This window comes from Ptychodera flava, chromosome 13 (assembly GCF_041260155.1).
Source record: "Ptychodera flava strain L36383 chromosome 13, AS_Pfla_20210202, whole genome shotgun sequence".
NCBI lineage: Eukaryota > Metazoa > Hemichordata > Enteropneusta > Ptychoderidae > Ptychodera > Ptychodera flava.
The window spans coordinates 41,398,665-41,417,617 of NC_091940.1; the positions used below are offsets into that span (position 1 = coordinate 41,398,665).

An 18,953-nucleotide genomic window follows, 5' to 3' on the forward strand; every position below is an offset into this window, starting at 1 on the left:
CAATAAGCATAGGTGCTGACTCCCTCCTTGGTTTGTCCCAAGTACATACTCTATCAGTCCCTGCTTCTGTATGACGGTCTTTATGCCGGTCTGTGAAACTACTGAGACTGAACAGAAGGGCGACGCAATGTTTACACGAACCATCATCCCTGAAAAATTTAAAATAAAAAAAAAAAGGTATATTTTTGTAGTAAAATTTTCATTCAAATTAAAACATTTGGATGAAAAAAAATTCATACTGGGTCCAAACATGCCACCCACCTCTTTCCTAAAATATCATGGTTGTGGAGAAAATGTAAACAAAACATAATGGGTGACACTGAGATTTGACCTCTGATTGTCAATAAAGTAACAATGTAACGCTGCAACTGTGTGGTCAATTTGCATTGCATTAGCTGACTAATGTCTGGTGTCAAAGGTAATTTTTATCAAATGTGTTATACCTACCACACATCGCCCTCGTGCGTCAACAATAATTAAATTCTTTCGTTTTCAACTAACTCGAATATAGCGTATTGGCTGATATAATTCAGAATTCTGAATTGTTTGAAGTTTTTGACTTTCATTAGCAGACAGGCCAAAAGGAAAACTGTTACAATAATTCAAACGAGACGTGATGAAAACGTGAATACGTTTCTCAGTAGTGCTCTCATCTAAGGGAGGCTGACCTACTAATACATGTACTAGCAACATGAGCCGACACACTGCTGGCTGTATCCATGCTAACACCAAGATTACGAACTGTTTTCGAAGTATGTATGGTGACATCACCAATCCGTACATCACAGCGAGACACCGGGTCGACACCTTTGAATTTAGATGAGAAATGTACAATCTCTGTCCTCCCGCCATTGAGAACCAGCATATTTTTTTCTCATCAACCCTCGGATATCCTCCACACAAGACTCGACAACATCAATAGGATGCTGATCGCCCTCACAAGTGATATAAGATTGGGTGTCATCTGAGTACATCATACCATAGGGTATTCAGTAGTCATCAATGATAATGAAGAAATATGAAAACATATTATGGAAAATCTGAAAATTATCAAAGAAATATGAAAAATATGAACATCATTATTGTTGTTGTTATTATTATTTTCAGCATGTTCATCATCATCATCATCATCATTACGAAGCACCATTGGCAATGTTGAATTCCTACCAAAGTTCGCATGCCGAGCGAAAAGTTGGTATCTACGTATGTAGGAATTCAACATTGCAAATGGTGCTTAATAATGATGATGATGATGACGATGATGATGATGATGATGATAAAATAATAAAAGAACAACAATAATAATTTCATATTTTTCATATTTCTTTAATAATTTTCAGATTTTCCATAATATTTTTTCATATTTCTTTATTATCATTTATGACTACTGAATACCCTATGATCATACAATTCATCCCGTCCTTTAATGGTGCAATGTATAAACTGCAAAGAATTGGTCAAAGGACCGAACCCAGGGGACATCGCATTCCACGATCTGTGACTTTTCTTCCGACAGGACTGACTTGACACAATCAGACTGTGTACGCCCCCAACGTAAGAATTGAAACACATGCGATTCCAAACCGATGACGCAGTCTGTGTAACAGAATGTCATATATGGTCAGTCGTATGGAAGGCAGAAGAAAGGTCGAGTAAAATCAAAAATACATCTGAATTACTTTGAAAGATTCGAGAAATTCACCAGAAAGCAAAGGCTTGTTTACAATTACAAATACAATGTTTCCATCTGGTCACAACATTGCTTTACGAATGTGGTAGGAATTGGATCCGTTTCCATTCAATTCCTGGTTAAGGGGTAATTCTAAAGGCAGTATCTATTTTCATGGCGACATTTTGAGATGAGTTCTGATCGTTTATTCAAGAGGTTAAACTTGTTAGCATTGATAATACGCAGCTTATCTACCAGACACAGGTTACATCTCTTTGTTGCACCGGAGTATGCGGTGGCATGCCACAAAACAGACCAGCTAGATGTGTACTGTATATTCTTTAGGTTTCAGCTGTGTTTAGAAAGATTTGTATTGTTTTTTTTGTTGTTGTTGTTGTTTTTGTTTTGTTTTTGTTTTTTTTTTTGCTTCTCATTGATGAAAGAGTGTACAGGGTTAGAGAAGTGGGTTTTGAAAGCGTTTTCTGTGAGGCCAACGAATTTTTTACTGCTACCGTATTTCGTTGATATATTGATTGGTATTGTAAATGGTGTTCCTAGTTTGGCAATCACCTCTGGGTGGACATTTATCTTTGGCCTGACAATTGCAGTCTGCGTTATTGGACTTGGCGTAGTGTTCGGTGGAGACCCGTTTGTTGTGTGATTTAATTGCATATGCCATGTTCCCATACAGCTATAACTGTCCTTGATTGTATTCTTGTTGAAGATGTTGTGCAGTTTGGATTTGTTTTGAAAACGCTTCTCGATGAGAAGGAATGTTTTTCCAATGTTTGTCTCAACACTTTTAATGAAGGGTGGATTGAACCAGGTGATGTTACGTTGTCCCTTTCTTTCCCGGTCTTTAATTTATATTCTATTTATTTATTTATTATTTATTTATTTTAAAAGAAAGTACTGGTATTTCCAATAACATATATGTTGTATGTCATTTGATAAAATATCTTTCAGCTGCAACCATAAATCTCAGCAAATAATTTCGTTTTGTATTATTTATTGTACATGTAATTACATTAACTCCAGTCTTCTGTCACATATGTTGAAGAATACATACAAACTATGTAAAACTTTGTTGAACTCAAAACAAATTTACAGACTTTCTAAAAGTAAACTAACTGTACTCGATGAAAGGGCAAAAATGTGACCTACAACATCTTCTGTTTAACAATATTTATAAAGATTTTATATAACGGCAAATTTCGTGGGATGCTTTGTGACAGAAAACTCAAACTTTGAGCAATCATGAAAGCATTTTCTACAGAATATTTTGTTGATATCTGAAAAGCGAAGCTTTCCTTAAATCAACACCGCTAATTTTGTCACAACATACAAGTTTTAGTATCTCAATGTGAATATCTGTAAGAACCAGCAAAGTAAATTTCAAAAAAAGAACTACACAAGCTCTTTCTAGGAAGATATATGACTACCAATTAAAAATAAAGACAAACATTTATACGAAATTGCAGAGTTGTCGAGGTAATATTAGTGATGATTTATATATATTTAATAATCAAAAAGTGTCAGGATCTGTTTTAAATAGGGAAGGCCTGCATGATGTATCTCATGCAAGACACTAGTCTTGTCATTTCCAATTTAGTGATGTTCCAGTAATGAATATGATTTGTACCTTTTAAGATGCCTTGGGAAAGTTGACAATGCCTCCCATGTGTTTACAAATTCATAGACTAGTTTTAAAAAATTGAAAGCACACTTTTAAGCACACTGTTTTGAATTTAAATGATTTGGAAAATTATGCTTGATTGAGAAGAAAGATTCCGTTCACAGCAATACAGAAAAAATACCGTCAAGGACTGTGTGCTGACATTCGGTTTGAATTGGTAAATTCAAGAAATATTTAAACCAGAAAAATAAGAATGACAAAAGCAAATAAGGTCTGCAACTTAGGTACTGGAGGTCATCTTTAGGAACATTCATATCAACTTCTATAGCAATGGGACAAGCGGATGCTACATACATAAGCAAATGTCAACAAAAAATTAGCCAGAGAAGCTTGACAAAAAGAAAAGGTGGGAGAGTGGGGAAAAAATAAAGAGTGGGAAAAAATGTACAAGGGATCTGGTAAAAGGTAACGCTACCTCATCAATCTTCTATCCCCTACCCCCTCCTGAATATCAAATGTTCCACCCCTTATATAAGACCAGCTGTCATGGCATGAAATGTATTTACAACCTTGGGGATGTTTATAATTAATGCTATGAGTGCTATCATTCGAATGTCAACAGGACTTAAGTCAGTTAGAGATAGTGAAATGCCTTCCACTGTGGGGGGGGGGGGGATTACGACATCTGGAATTATCCTGGATCCTAATTTCTCATCAGTTCTTGCGTGTCTTACATGCAAAAGTTGCAAAAATTGGTCTGCAATGAAAAAATTTACCTCAGCTTTGTTTTCTGGATCAAATTTTACTACAAATTGATACTAAATGTGACAAAATTATGTCTACAGCCTTCAAAACTCTCTCACAACATATCCTGGGTTGGTGTAGGTCATTTAAGGTAACAAAAGAAATTACCTAAGATATAAAAATTTGGGGTTTCCCAACACTTTGAGCAGAAAATTTATCTCATAACATCCCTCATGACTTTTGTACCAAACTAAAAAGCTATCAGACAAGTAATTTTGAGAACAAGTTTTCTTGACCAAAAATGACAAAATTGTCTTAAAAATACAAATTTGTATATTTCAGGACAATTTCCACATATCTAACTATTGTCATCCCTGGACATCTGAACACCAAATATAAAAGCTGTACGTGTCTGTCCAGGGGTTTAAAAAGAATATATCTTTTAAGATTTTTGACCAAAAATGACAAAAATTGCCCCAAAACAGTAATATTTCCAATTTCGTTGTAATTTCAACAATAAGAAGGGTAACACCCTTGCAAACATCCAATCCAAATTTGAGAGCAATTGGGCTAGCAGTTTCAGAGAAAAAGAAATTTTACTTAAAATGAGAAAAGTAACCAAAAAATTCAGCAAAAATACAAAATTCAAGATATCTTCACGACATTAATTAAACTGATTTTGATCAACCTTAGAGACCTGTATACCAAATATCAAAGCTATCACATTAGTAATTTTTCAATAAAAAAAGTTTTAACCAAAAATTTGGAAAATTGCCCCAAAATTACAAATATTAAAATTTCAATTCAATTTGTATACACTTGACTGAGGTCATCCTGAGGAACATGTATACCAATTTTCAAAGCAATCAGATGAGTGGTTTCAGAGAAAAACATTTCTTGACTAAAAACTGAAAAAAATAACCCTAAAAATAGAAACATGAAAATTTCATCCCAAATTCTAAACACCTACTTTAGAATGCCTAAAGGAACCTGCACACCAAGTTTCAACCCAATCTGATCAACGCTTACAGAGTTTTAGCAATTTGCAGGGTTTTCCTTTTTTCCCCTCAATTGCATATTTTTGGCACTGACATGTTCATTTGAACAAATTCACATCTCCACCCCTAGGTGCACCTGTACACCAAATACTAAGACAGTAGGTGCTGCGGTTTAGCTGTTTTTGACATACATACATACATACATACATACATACATACATACATACACACACACACACACACACACACACACACACACACACACACACACACACACACACATACATACATACATACATACATACATACATACATACATACATACATACATACATACATACATACATACATACATACATACATACATACATACATACATACATACATACATACATACATACATACATACATACATACATACATACATACATACATACATACATACATACATACATACATACATACATACATACATACATACATACATACATACATACATACATACATACATGCAAATGGCATGCAAATAAACTGATTCAGCTTATACGATTACCTCACATTGGTATACCAAATGTGAGCTAAAAAGTAATGGAAAGCAGGGAGACTGGTTGCACCTGTTTCATGAAAAGAAAAGGATATCATTTTTTTCCAATGGAAATGACAAAAGAAAGTTACTTGCTGACTTTTTCGGAGAATAATCCCTTCGTTTTGACATAGCTTAATTCCCAAAGATACCTGCAGAATGTATGACTTTAATGGTAATCTAATGATTATTTTGAAATTTTACTGAAATATATCTAAACGAGCTTTTACTAAATATTATTCGAGAATTTTATATGCTTTCCGTTACTGCTTATATGAAGAGGGTGAAATATTATAAGAAAAGCAACCTTCCTTGGTACAAATCAAGCAGAATTGTGTGTAATATATTGTGCTGTTCGTGTGCATAGTTTGCTGATCAGCAATTTTGTTTATTTTGTGAAAAATAATTGCTTTGACTATACTGGACCAAAAGATGTTTCAAGGTAACCTTTGGAAAAACTAGCTGCCAGGATGATTAAAAACAACTGCTGCCATACCCATTTCCACCAGCTTCATCCCCCAGAAATCAAATGGTCCATCCCTTATTTTGAGCCTTTCTCGCCATGCGAGCGACGCCCGGACTCCGTCTATGGACGTCTTAGAAGTTAATTGTCGGCCTTTGTGTTTAATTGACCTTTGCTAGTTAGACTCATCTTGGTGTCGCAACCGTATCCCGGCTCAGCATTAAAATTTAAGCTGGACTTTATTCTTGGTCTCCGAATTCTCCACCCCATCACATTTCTCATTACATCACAAATGCATCACCTATTTATTCCATGAAAAAGAATACCAGCGCTTCCGTTAACGCGAAATCCTTCGTATTTCACGCATAATTACGCAAACTAGGTTGACATCTGCGTAATCCGATAGGCATTGAAAAATCAACCGTCTCCGTAACAAAGACATGATCACAGTCACGTATAGTTCCCTCCAATGTGTAGTTTATCCATGACTAAAAAGAAACCGTTTGCTGAAAAAAATGTTCATTATTTTGAAATATCTTGTCCTACATCTTGTAAATCACGTCGCGTAAATTGCTTCCTTCACATTGAAAATTCTTACGGAAGCTCTAGAATACATTTCAAAAACCTGTCGTCATCTGGCAAGGCACAAGTAAACGATCCGTAAGTTTCTTCTAGCCTTGCGAAGGTGTAGAAAGACGGCGTTGCCATAGCCGGACACTTTCGCCCAGCGATTTCTCATGGGTGCTAAGAAGGCGATTGGAACTAATTTGGGATAATTGGATTAACATATTTTCAAAGTTCTCAAAAGCGTTAGATGCCATATAGCTGAATGTTGTAATATTACAAATTAGGCCTACTCATGAAAACAAGTGTGTAATGTAAAAAGAAAATCAGATGAGCTTACATTTGCAGGTTAAAACGACATTCCTGCATCATCCAATTATCCCAAATATTAGTTCTAATCGCGTTTAAGTTAGTGCCTGTAGATACCATTTGCCAGCACATTTGCGTATTTTTCCTTTTATGGTTTCCAAGGGAAAAAAATCTTTCGCAGTAGTCAAAATGTACAGGCAGAATGCGTCCAAAAATTGTCCCCATCTTTGATTGCAATGTTTAACAATACTTAACATACATGTAGCCATCAACAAAATCCCAAGACAAAATCAGAGTTTCCGGGAAAATATGATCGGTTGAGGTCGTATAAGGTCACCGCAGTGTTAGTTTATTTCCAAATGACATTTTTTACATCTTGAGTGTATACATTCATCTCAGGAAATATAAACGCCGATTCTACCGTGGTTAATGTACCGAAGAAAATTCACGCGCCGTTCACAAATTCATAGGCGCACGGCGAATTTTAAAATCATTTGTCTGTATTTTTAATGTTGAAATATGCATTTTATTAATAACTGTGCAAATGGTGCGGACAACTTTTCAGACATCCAGTGAACAGCACCCATCAGTGCAGTGCACGGCTGTGGCCGCTCAGCTCTGCTGTTACTTATACACTCGGCGAATTTTAAAACCGTTTGTCTGTAATTGAATGATGAAACAGGCAATTTAATTTCGTTTATTTTGCCGTTCAAAGTTCCGACATAAGTTGTGTCGTCGTAATAGACCAATTTTCACTGCCATTCGGCCCACAGCTATCCGTGGCGGGTTGACCTTTTGATGACCCGCATAGCGACGCACGCTACCCCTCCATCAGATAGCTGCGTTTCCACAGCTAACCTGGCGACATCCGCTAGGTTTGCTTAATAAAATATTTTTGGAAGAAAGTGGTACCACGTACAACTTAAACCGCTGTGGAAACATCGCCATGGATTGTTGCAGTGCAAAATATCAAAACACATTAAAAACTATAAAACATAACACAACATGAGCGTGTGGTGTGTTATAAAACACCTGTAACCTGGTCTTCATTGGGGCTATAGCGCCCGTTTATTACCCCTGGTGGCCGTGTATTACCAGAAACACATCAACCCCTCGGCCTACGGCCTCGGAGAATAGCGATGTGTTTCTGGTAACACACAGCCCCACGGGGTAAAAGACGGCCGCTTTAGCCCTCATGACCAGGCAACAGGTGTTTAATTTCCGTATTAACCAGCCATCTCTTAGTAGAGACTTTTTACCAAACATCCATAAAACGATTTTGATGTCAAGTGTCCTTTAGATCATGGCATTAAGATCGCGTTATTCTGCTGACGAGGTAGTGCTGCAACCGAAAATTTCAGTGACAAAAATCTAGTATGTGGAGAGCAAAAGTCTAGCTGACAGTAAGCGATAAACTTATAAATGCCAAACTTCACAGAAGCAACAATAGTCCGCACTGCGAATCACATATAGCATTGACAGATGTTTTGAATTAAATTTTGACATCACCAAATTTTTCAGGCCGCCACGCCGAACGTAATTAGGTGTCGAATTTCTTTCGCAGATTTTCACTCCTCCCACAAATATAACACTCGCTTCGGAAAGATCGCGTATTTTTACAAGGTTATGGGGGAAGGGTCGTCGGAACTGCGCGTGTACGACTTTCCTGCCTATACCTGTGAGACTTCATTGTTTACAATTCATTCTGTTTCATGTACGATATCTAGGCATATCACCATAGGGTATTCAGTAGTCATTAATGATAATAAAGAAATATGAAAAAATATTATGGAAAATCTGAACATTATTAAAGAAATATGAAAAATATGAATTGTTGTTGTTGTTGTTGTTTTCATATTATCATCATCATCATCATCATTATGAAGCACCATTGGCAATGTTAAACTACCAAAGTTCGCCAGCCAGGCGAAAAGTACTCTATCTACCGGTACATACATGAGTGTATGTAGATAGAGTACTTTTCGCCTGGCTGGTAAACTTTGGTAGGAATTCAACGTTGCCAATGGTGCTTCATAATGATGATGATGATGATGATAATGATTAATGATAATGATTAAAAATAATAACAACAACAACAACGTTATTATTTGTGAAACCGAAATATAAAATGGGAGTCAAAAGAATCAATAAGGATATAGAAAATTGTATAGTTCTTAAAATGAAAAAAGAGTTTTGGGGTGTTGAAAGATTTCTAAAAATAGGGATAAGCATGTGATTTTTGGTCTTGCCAAATATATTCACCACGGTATAAACAAGAGAAAGATGTCAGAGAGACCGCAAGTGTAAGTTAGATATATTATAGTACGGCGAGTGTGTCTGTCTTTTTGTAGTTTTCTTTTTCGGTAGATTTATAATTGTTACTGATAGTGTTTTAACCTTTGCCCCTTCAAAAGACTTATGTATTTCCTTTTATAGTTTGTGTAACGAAAGGCCAGTGGCCTATGTTATTGAAGCAATAAATTCAATTGTATTGTATTTAAACCAATACATTAACAACAACAATAATTATTTTCATATTTTTCACATTTCTTTAATAATTTTCAGATTTTCCATAATATTTTTTTCATATTTTTTTATTATCATTAATGGCTACTGAATACCCTTATGGTATCACATCAACTTTGCAGCAACATTTCACATGTTTCACTGAGTATTACCGAGTGCATCATAACAAACCTGTTTTAACATTCGATTGTACATTTAAATATTTACTATTTGGATGCAATTCCACCCTGCACCATCTTCGCTTGCCAAGGTCTCCGCTCCGGGCAGCTGGATTAGTGGTTAGTGGTTAGTGGAAGACTCCTGTCTGGCTAACGAGCCGTGCGAGCGGACGATGACCCTGCACCTACGCGGCCAATAGACGTGTGTGTACAGGCCTACAAGACGCGTAGGGGGAGAGCGCAATATGTCCCCTTAGACTCTCCACAGTCGCTGTGCCTTGTTTTGTGCGCGCCAAAGTTGGGCCTGCATTCGAAGGCTACGCTGTGCAGCTGTGAGCACGCGCTGCCAGACACAGCGACTGTCAGTTCTTGCAAGTATATGAATATTCATAAGGGTTGTGACTTCAGAAGAAACACCTATCTAACTGGGCGGAGAGAATTTGTACTGGTAGCTAGTAAACCTATATACGCGGTATGGTTTTATTTTTCATTTTTCATTTTATTTGGCTATGTTACGTGTCGTTTTTGTTTCGATTAAGGATGTATGATCGGTAAAATTAAAAGTAATGTCATTCTCTAAATTGTCAATTTTTGGATTCTCCTTTGTAAGTATTATCAAAATGTGTGATAAAATATAGGGGTCACCGCGCTCGTTTGTGAGATAAATGACCATGAATTTTGCCATTTGTGAGAAAAAATGCTGAGTCAGCATTTTTTCACCAATGCATTTTCTATGGACGAAATAATTCAATGCGTTTATCTCAAAATTTAGCGCGGTGACCATATAATTTTATTTCATCAGTATTATTTATTTTTCTAGACTGAGCTTTGTGCAAATTTTCATAAAAATGACATTAGTAGAAATTGATTTTCCAGAAATTTCAATGTAATCCTATGGGAAGTGACAAATTCCACGCGCGCGTACCGCTCGTACATCCTTAACAGATGTGTGGGGTTCTATAAAGTACCCGGATCAGGCAGAAATCCGACCGGTCGCTTGCAAGAACGTCCAGACCCTGGGATTCGCGTCGCGTCTCTGAAGGGCGCGCGCGTGTTCCAACTGACTGACACTGGGAAGAACGCGAATCGCAGGGTCTCTGCCAGACTATATGTCCCCTATAAATGATGTAAACACGTACGGCAGAAAGGGGACAGGGCCGCCGGCCGGAACCAGACTAATTCAGTAGGCCTCAAATGCCTGAACTTTGACCGCGTTCAGTCGTTAGAAGGGCATTCTGGGTAAGATTTCATGACGAGGTTGGGTGAAAACCTCCGTGTGATGAGAATGTAGGAGCAAGCTTCGTTTTCCCAGTGAATATAAGTAAGTTATCATTCACACTTTTGTAATCTTGTAATTTATTAATCGAAGTACCCGATTAACAATCCAAAGACATCGAAAATACCGTTTCAGAAGGCAGATGGGTTGTCGCATACTCATAGACCCTAAGGGAGCCGTCATTATTTATGGCCGGGGGGGGGTCGGAGGAATCTGAGGGGGGTCACTCAAAAAATCGAAAGCTACAAGGGGGGGTTGCTCAAAAGTGGAGAACAAGAAAGGGGGGGGCTACTCAATTTTGTTGACATGTATTGAAGCATTTAGTGGAGTTACGAATTAATACAACAATAATAGTAAAGATATGTATATTCATACCAGGTATTTGTGTACACACACACACATACACACAATATATATATATATATATATATATATATATATATATATATATATATATATATATATATATATATATATATATATCATAATACAGGTGGTTTCAAGTAGAAACTAAAATCTCATTACACTATGTGTTTCACGTTATTGTGATCTTCAGACGAGAATGATCAGCGATTCGACGTGGCAAGCCGTATGTTAGAGGCTAGTACTGAGTACATTTTTCAGTATTTCCTGATTAAAGATTGATATACTTGCCTGATCATTAATAAGAAACGTCTGCTTTCTATTGTATAGGTTACCGATAGGGGAAAATGTGTAAAGCAAGCTTATTCTGATGCTATAAAGTTTAAAACCAGTTGAATGCCTTGACAACAAACCCATCTTTTATTGCAGGAAAATAATAATAAATAATAAATGTGAATAAATGTATGTCTGTCGCTATTTTTTCGGTTTCAACAAATATAGTTGAAATCAGTGAACTGAAATATAAGTTTTGGAATACTGTCTCAGATTTATTTTCCTTTGAGTTTTTTATACGAAAAAAATACTCCCCAAGTGCCACCAAATAACACCATTTTAATCTCTATTTTTCAAAAGCTCCAATGGCAGGAGGGGGGACACCCCCCTCCTGACCTCCCCCCGCGACCGCTTATGCGTTCTCTTGTGGTGCTTTTGCACCACATCTTCCCCCTCTTGAAAAAAAATCCTATAGAATAACTGCATGTCACCACAGCACTGGATACAGACCTGTACATCAGCCCCTGCCACAGCAATTGGAACCTCCTTCCGACAAAGACCTATACCTCAGGGTTTAATAAGGGTCTGTACAGGGCCTGTCGCAGCAGCAATCCATTTTACTGTATAGAAATTTAACTTTCCCAATTTTTTTTTTGGGGGGGGACGGGGGGGTCACTCAAATTTTCTGTAGCAGAGAGGGGGGTTACTCAAACACGTCATGGTTGGCAGGGGGGTTACTCGAAATTTTGGAGTTTCGAAAGCAATTCCTCCGACCCCCCCCCCCAGGCCGTAAATAATGACGGCTCCCTAAGGTTCACAACAGGAAAATACGATCCGTTGAGGTCGTGTGAGGTCACCATAGTGTTAGTTTATTTCCTTATGTGACGTTTGTGGATGTGTAAACGTCTTTGTAATGGTTTCTTAATTAGTTAAGTGTCTTTTAATTGTTGTGTTTACGTTTAATTATAGTATCGAGTAGAGTACTGTCCTTGGTACATGCACTTAAGAGGTCAGTAGACATATCCGATGACATGACTGGACTGCATTCCAATGCGTCTCTTTGTCTTAGAGTGTGTAGTCATTTATCACTTCTTCTGACAGTTGTTTTTGCCAACGTGGCAGTATTAGTATTATGATGATATTAAGTAGGGATATTAATATACAGATTAGGCAATCATAATGAGCAAACTATTGTATGTCATTGGCTTAAGGCTTTGTTCGTGTGCAAAAGTAGCTTCTGATTGGCAGAGAAGTCGTACTTAAAGCCAGTGTTTTGTGTGATTTTGTTGAGTTAGCATCGGGCGCTACTCCACGCACAGGGGAAGGATGCTTTTATGCCCAGCAGTAGTAGCAGAGATCTCTAAGCTCTGGACTTAGAGTTTTGTAAGCAGATAGACGGAGTTGTGAGAGAACGGAGTTGCTGTATGTGCACGAGACGTCTCAGACGTCTCGGCGGCAAGGCTTGCAGATATCCTGAGCAGCTGCTGACTTAGCCTCGAGGGGCTTCAGCATTGATCCAGCGGCCAGTGTGCCAACAGCCAACCCCACTGAGACCAGGTTCCTGTTAAGCGAGCAGAGGGGTCAGTCCAGTTAAGGAATTGGTTAATGGCTGTATGCTGCTCGTTCCTGTTCCCAGAGTATCACCGTAAACTCTTGTGTTGCTGCCGTAGCCTTGCCAGATTGTCTTAACAGAAAGACAGTTCATTCCAGTACTCCGTTGCTGTTGAATAGTTCCAGTGGGCATACTTGGCATTCCAGACATTCATTCCCTGCTGAGTGGAGCTACGTACGATCCTGAGTAAAGTAAGCAGAGAGTTTAGAGAGCAGAGAGTTTAGCAGTAACGCTGTTGCTTTAGTTCCAGTAAGCTGTTGCTGTAGTTCCTGTTGAATGCTGTATTTAACCATTAAAGAATATAAGCCGAATGGCAGAGAGCTGTAATTCGCCGGCAGGTACCATTAAGTCAGAAACCCTTACAGGGCCTCTAAGCAGTGTAGTATTACTCAGGCCGGCTACCACTTTCCTGTTAAGATATACTCACTGTGTAAAGCCCTGTACGAACCCGACTCACGACACAAAGGCCAGAAAGATAAAAAAGTGTCGCACTTATAATATTTTTTACATCTGAAGGGTATATTTTCCGCTCGGGAAATATAATCACCATTTTTACTATGGTTAATTACCGAAGAAAATTCACAAGTTTCACAAAATTCATTATCAAATTCCACTGTTGCCTTTAAATTTTATACAGTTGTATTGTCGGTGGCTTGCATCCTACATTGTGGCTGGTTCTATGGCATGTGACGTCATTAATGGGACCTTACCTTGGTGGCTCGTGGTGTCGTACACGACAAAGGACCCGTAAACCTGAAAGGGGGACTTTGGCCGTGTGTCTGGCGACAAGCGATTATGCAGCTCAAACTGAAATCAATATGCACCTCAATAATATTCTGACCATAGGACGGAAGGATAACAAGTAAACTATTTAGAACAGAGATCAAATGATACAAATGACAATGATTTCTGATAAACCAAATGTTCCTGACGTTTTGGACACGGTACACTCAGTGTGACAGTTTTTTGACAGGGTAGTGAATTTCGTCCAAAGCCGTTTCATAAATGATGAGCACTACGAAATCTTAATACTACACCCTTTTGAAACTTGTTGTGTTTATCCTCAAACTGTTAACACGACGGAAGTGGTATTAAGGTGGTCAAAGTTGCCATTTTTTGACCCCATGTTAGAAAACTGTATGTAAATATTTTGTGATAATTAGTTACGATTAATCCATGGACGACTCAACAATATTTTGACGCATGTGGTGCTTACCTACCAGACACATTGGCCGTCTCTGTGTTTTGTTTTCAGCACCTTTTATCGTATGGCCTGGCTACCTTTGCCAATTTTGTAGCGCCCGAAATAGCTTCCACCTAAAAACTATCCAAAAGGGGACAGCAGTATAACCTGACTTAATATGCAGTCATGTGAATTGTAAAACGCTATCAGTACGGAGCAAAGCGAGTACAACGAACAGCATCAAATGTCCGAAAACTCAGGTTGTCCGAAAACTGTCACACTGAGTGTAGACTTCAAATTAACAGATTAAAAGTACATAAGGTGCAACTTTTTGCCACAGTCCATCTATCAGCGTGGGACTGTCTTTTGGCATTATTATCATGATCTTATATTGACATTAAAATAAGTTCATACAAATGTTCTTACTCAGAGATGTTTAGTCAAGTATAATTATCCACTGAGTGGGACTGCATGGGGAGGTTTCAGTAAGACAAATAATAAACAGGTGCCGCACCCAAATATGGCTGCCTCCATACAACTACATGATAAAGAGCATGAAGGGTGCATTTATACATTTTAATCTTTACAAATACAACATATTGCAACCCACTGAAAGGATGGGAAAGGGATTCACTCCACTTTCACCAAAGTTCTCTTTTTTTTCACTTAACATGGCAAGACTTTAAAAATGGCGGGAATTTAAAATGAACAAAATTCTGTTCAATTTCTTGCCTAATCTGCCACAAGCAAATATTGTTGAGGCACAGTTAATGACAATATCATTCAATTTCGCAGATGGCAATGAATATCCAAGAAAATTGGGGTACCTTTGAGGTTGGACAATTTTGCAGAGTTGCAGCTCCTGGGCCTTTAAAATACCCCTCAGGAGTTGAAAACAAAATCATGGTTCAGAAATAATCTTTAAGTGTAGAGAGTGGAGGTTTCCAAAGGAATGAATAAATTTCCAATAGAAAAGTTTATGTGTTGTTGCTTACAAGCTTAGCATTGGGAGTAGAATATATTGATATTATCATCCATATTGTCTCATAAGTAAAAGAGAGATGATGATATGTGATAATGCTTTATTGTAAAACTGCACATAATGATGATACATATCATATCACTCCAAATAAGTTATGCATTTGTCGGAAGTTGTCTATAAAGGGAAAAAATGCAAGAAAAAATAAATAAAGTATGCTGATTTATTTCCTCTACTTTGCTTTTTTTTCCAGGAAAGGCATAAAAATGACATGTTTATTCCTGGCTGAGAAGTGGTGTCGGATAAGAGACAGTGTGTCAGCTCTCAACTGTCAGCTTGCAAGTCTTGCAGCCCAAAATAGACAGAAGAAAACATGCTGTGTTGTTTTGAAAGCAACTGAAGAAGAAAAGAAAGATGCTGCTGTCTGTGGCGTGGAACTGATTCTGCCATGTTTGAGGGAGGACATTGTAGATGAATTTGGAAATGATGAGCCAAAGTTGAAGTGGCTACGTTTACCAGACGTATACTTCTGTACCCTGGTGAAGTTGCAGAATGTTGACTACATCGTTGAACATGTGCAGGATTCAACAACATTCCTATATGCAAATTCTTTAACAAAACATTATTTCCATGATGCCAATATAATTATAGTGAATCATACAGAGCCTCCCAATAATAACGAACTTAAAGCTACACAACGGAAATTTGCTGAATCAGCAAGTGCGGTTTTCTCCATTGGACCAACTGTCTTTGAAGAGTACGAAAAGCTGTATGGAAGAACTGACATAAAAGTTAAGCATGAACTTTATCTTCCAAGACCAGAGATGGCATTCTTTGATCTGAATGCAGACCGAAGCCATAAAACGAGTGACTTAAAACAAATACTATCCATCATAACTGACAAGGACGTTGAATGCAAAAAGTATGAAATTGTTTCAGCTGCAGTCGGTCAGTCAGCAGAAACATTTAACAGCATGTATGTTAAGATTCCAAAATGGCTTGTTCGTACCAAGTCAGAGACTGATCCTGATGACACAAGAGTATTTTTGACAGACCACTTGAAATGTTCTTGTATTGAACCAACAACATATCCTCCATACGGCTCTCAAGATGAACCCTACAGTGATTTACTTGAAAGTGATGTCTTGATCATACCACCTGATGAGCCATTCAGTATGGAGGCATTGCAGGCCATAGCTGCTGGACTTCCAGTGTTAGTGCCAAGGAGAACTGCCACGGCAGAATTTCTTAAAAAATACTTCCTCGACAAAGCAGAGTACTTTTTGTATGACCCTACAGTTGATGATCTCTCAAATAAGATAAATAAGATGTTAAACAGTACTTCAACTACAGATTTGGCCATCCAGCTGAAGAATAAATATTTAAGTCATCAAACAGTCATGGAAACACATGAAAACTTCAGATCATGTCTCTCGGGCACTTTACCACTTGCTCAACAAACTAGCCCAGGTAATGGATCGGCCTGCTGTTAGACTTTGTAGAACATATGATGAAGAGTGCAAAAGGCATTGCTATTTTTCAGGATTTTTAATGAATATTTAACAATGTGCAACAAAATGGCATTTTAGTGTAACTTTCTGTAAATTTAAGGAATCATGAGCACATTGGTAAACGACAGAAAACTGTCATTAACCAATGTGCTTAATGTCGTTGGCTGTTAATTTCATTGAATATAAGATGAGCGTGATGTTGCTTAGTGTAAAAATAATGTATTTTGCATCCTATCAATGATTTTTAATACAGTGTACTAGTCACCTTGACACTGATCTGAAATTCTTCTTTAATTGCTGAGTCACACACGGTCGTAACAATAATTAACTTCACAAATACATTCTGATCGCACATCTGTTCTGACAAAACAGGTGGCAAAGCAAAATTTCTAAATTACCTGAAAAAGCAAGTATTCAAAGGAGTGTGTTTGCTTCTCTAACAGATGTAAAAATTTGTCTTTCAGTCACCATTCATATATCTTCAGTAAATGGTACTCACACCAATTTGACTGATGAGGGTGTTGGATCTTATGAAGACAGTCAATCAAATCAGTCACAGTCTTCTCAACCAGGTATGTACACTTAAAAAAATTCATAATGCTGTGTTACTTGAATGTATTTACCATCGCAAAGCATTGCCTCTCAGATATTGTAAATGTTTTTAACTTTCATACGTAATATTTTCCAAACAAAACAAAGTCAACCTTTTCATAGCATTAAACCAGGTCTTATTTATTCATTTATTTATTTACTTATTTATGCTAGTTTTTTGTCTAGTCATTTACTTATTTTTGTCACTTTTTTCTTCTTTTTCTTTGTCATTTATGTAAAGTTTATTTTTTTCTTTGAATTGTCAGAATTGCTTCAGTTGAGACATCGTTATTTATTTTTACTGAAATGTTATTGTATTAAAATGTATGCCAGGTAACCATGACATGTAACTTAACTACTGAAATTAATTTGCATCATCAGACAATAGCCTGACTATGTTTTAGATTTTCCTGCTTATGTAATAGCTTATAAATGTTTGTATCACATCTTAGTAGAAGTATGATGTTTCCAATGAGGTCTGCACTTTTTTCATATCAATACTGCTGAACAAAAGTGTACGCAAATATCTCAACAACTATTATATACCTGATATTTGATCTTCATAATTATGAATCTATTAGATTTTAGATTTTAGGCAATAAATAGTAGGATTCTTAAGACAACTGATTAGCAGAGTTTTTATGGAAATGTTTTTCTGCTTCTCCAGAATTGCCTTCAACTGAAAATGGAACTCACAAAAGGAAGTGTACAACAAAAGAAGTGAATCAAAGGAACAGACCTTTCATGCCATGTGAGTCATTACATTCTTGCTCAGAGAATTTTCATACAACACCTTAAACACTTTGAAACACCCTTCTATGCATTATGAAAAAGTGTTTCATTCCCCTTTGAAACTACATATGCAAGATTTAGCCAATGACTGTGGTCCCCTGTTTTACTTAAAAGATTAGCAACTTGCCATTTCCCCCATTTTGAGGATCAGCAATACTTATCAATTGGCTAACTCTTTCTTTTAGTTCCTATCATACAATCTATCTTTGATATCAAAAGATGTACTGGTCTTATGAATAACTGAACGCAAACATTGCATTCAAATGTTCACTACAGATAGAATATTTTAAGCAGTTTCAAATAGTTCTATTGATTCAATTTTAACTTCAGGTAAATTTTTAGCTCACATTTGGTGTATATACCGGTATATATATATATATTATATATATATATATATATATATATATATATATATATATATATATATATATATATATATATATATATTTAATAAATAAACAGATTACTTCAAGTACAAAGTAATGAAATCTATTACTTAAGTTTCATGCATCTTGCAATCCGCAGATAGAGTGAAAGGATTACTAGCTCGACACTCTTACATATATGATCGGGACGAACCATTCTATTTGTAGGTAGTGTTAAAATTCGATAAATAATATTTGTTTTGGTGGCGACATTTTGAAACCAACTCAGAGCGTTTGTTTAACAGTGTAGATTTGTCAGCATTGATAATATGCAGCTTTTCTGATATACAAAGATTAC

At 36.9% G+C, this 18,953-nt stretch overlaps 1 protein-coding gene across 1 annotated transcript in view; it reads left to right on the forward strand.

Moving 5' to 3' along the window:
• The first annotated feature begins 10,838 nt into the window (after window positions 1-10,838).
• LOC139148625 (uncharacterized) overlaps window positions 10,839-18,953 on the forward strand; it is a 30,200-nt gene continuing 22,085 nt past the window's right edge. Inside the window, exons 1-4 of the mRNA XM_070720111.1 lie at window positions 10,839-10,971; window positions 15,590-16,806; window positions 17,312-17,419; window positions 18,106-18,189. Of these exons, the coding sequence (XP_070576212.1) occupies window positions 15,603-16,806; window positions 17,312-17,419; window positions 18,106-18,189 (1,396 nt within the window). The 5' untranslated portion in view covers window positions 10,839-10,971; window positions 15,590-15,602. The remainder of the gene's footprint in view (window positions 10,972-15,589; window positions 16,807-17,311; window positions 17,420-18,105; window positions 18,190-18,953) is intronic.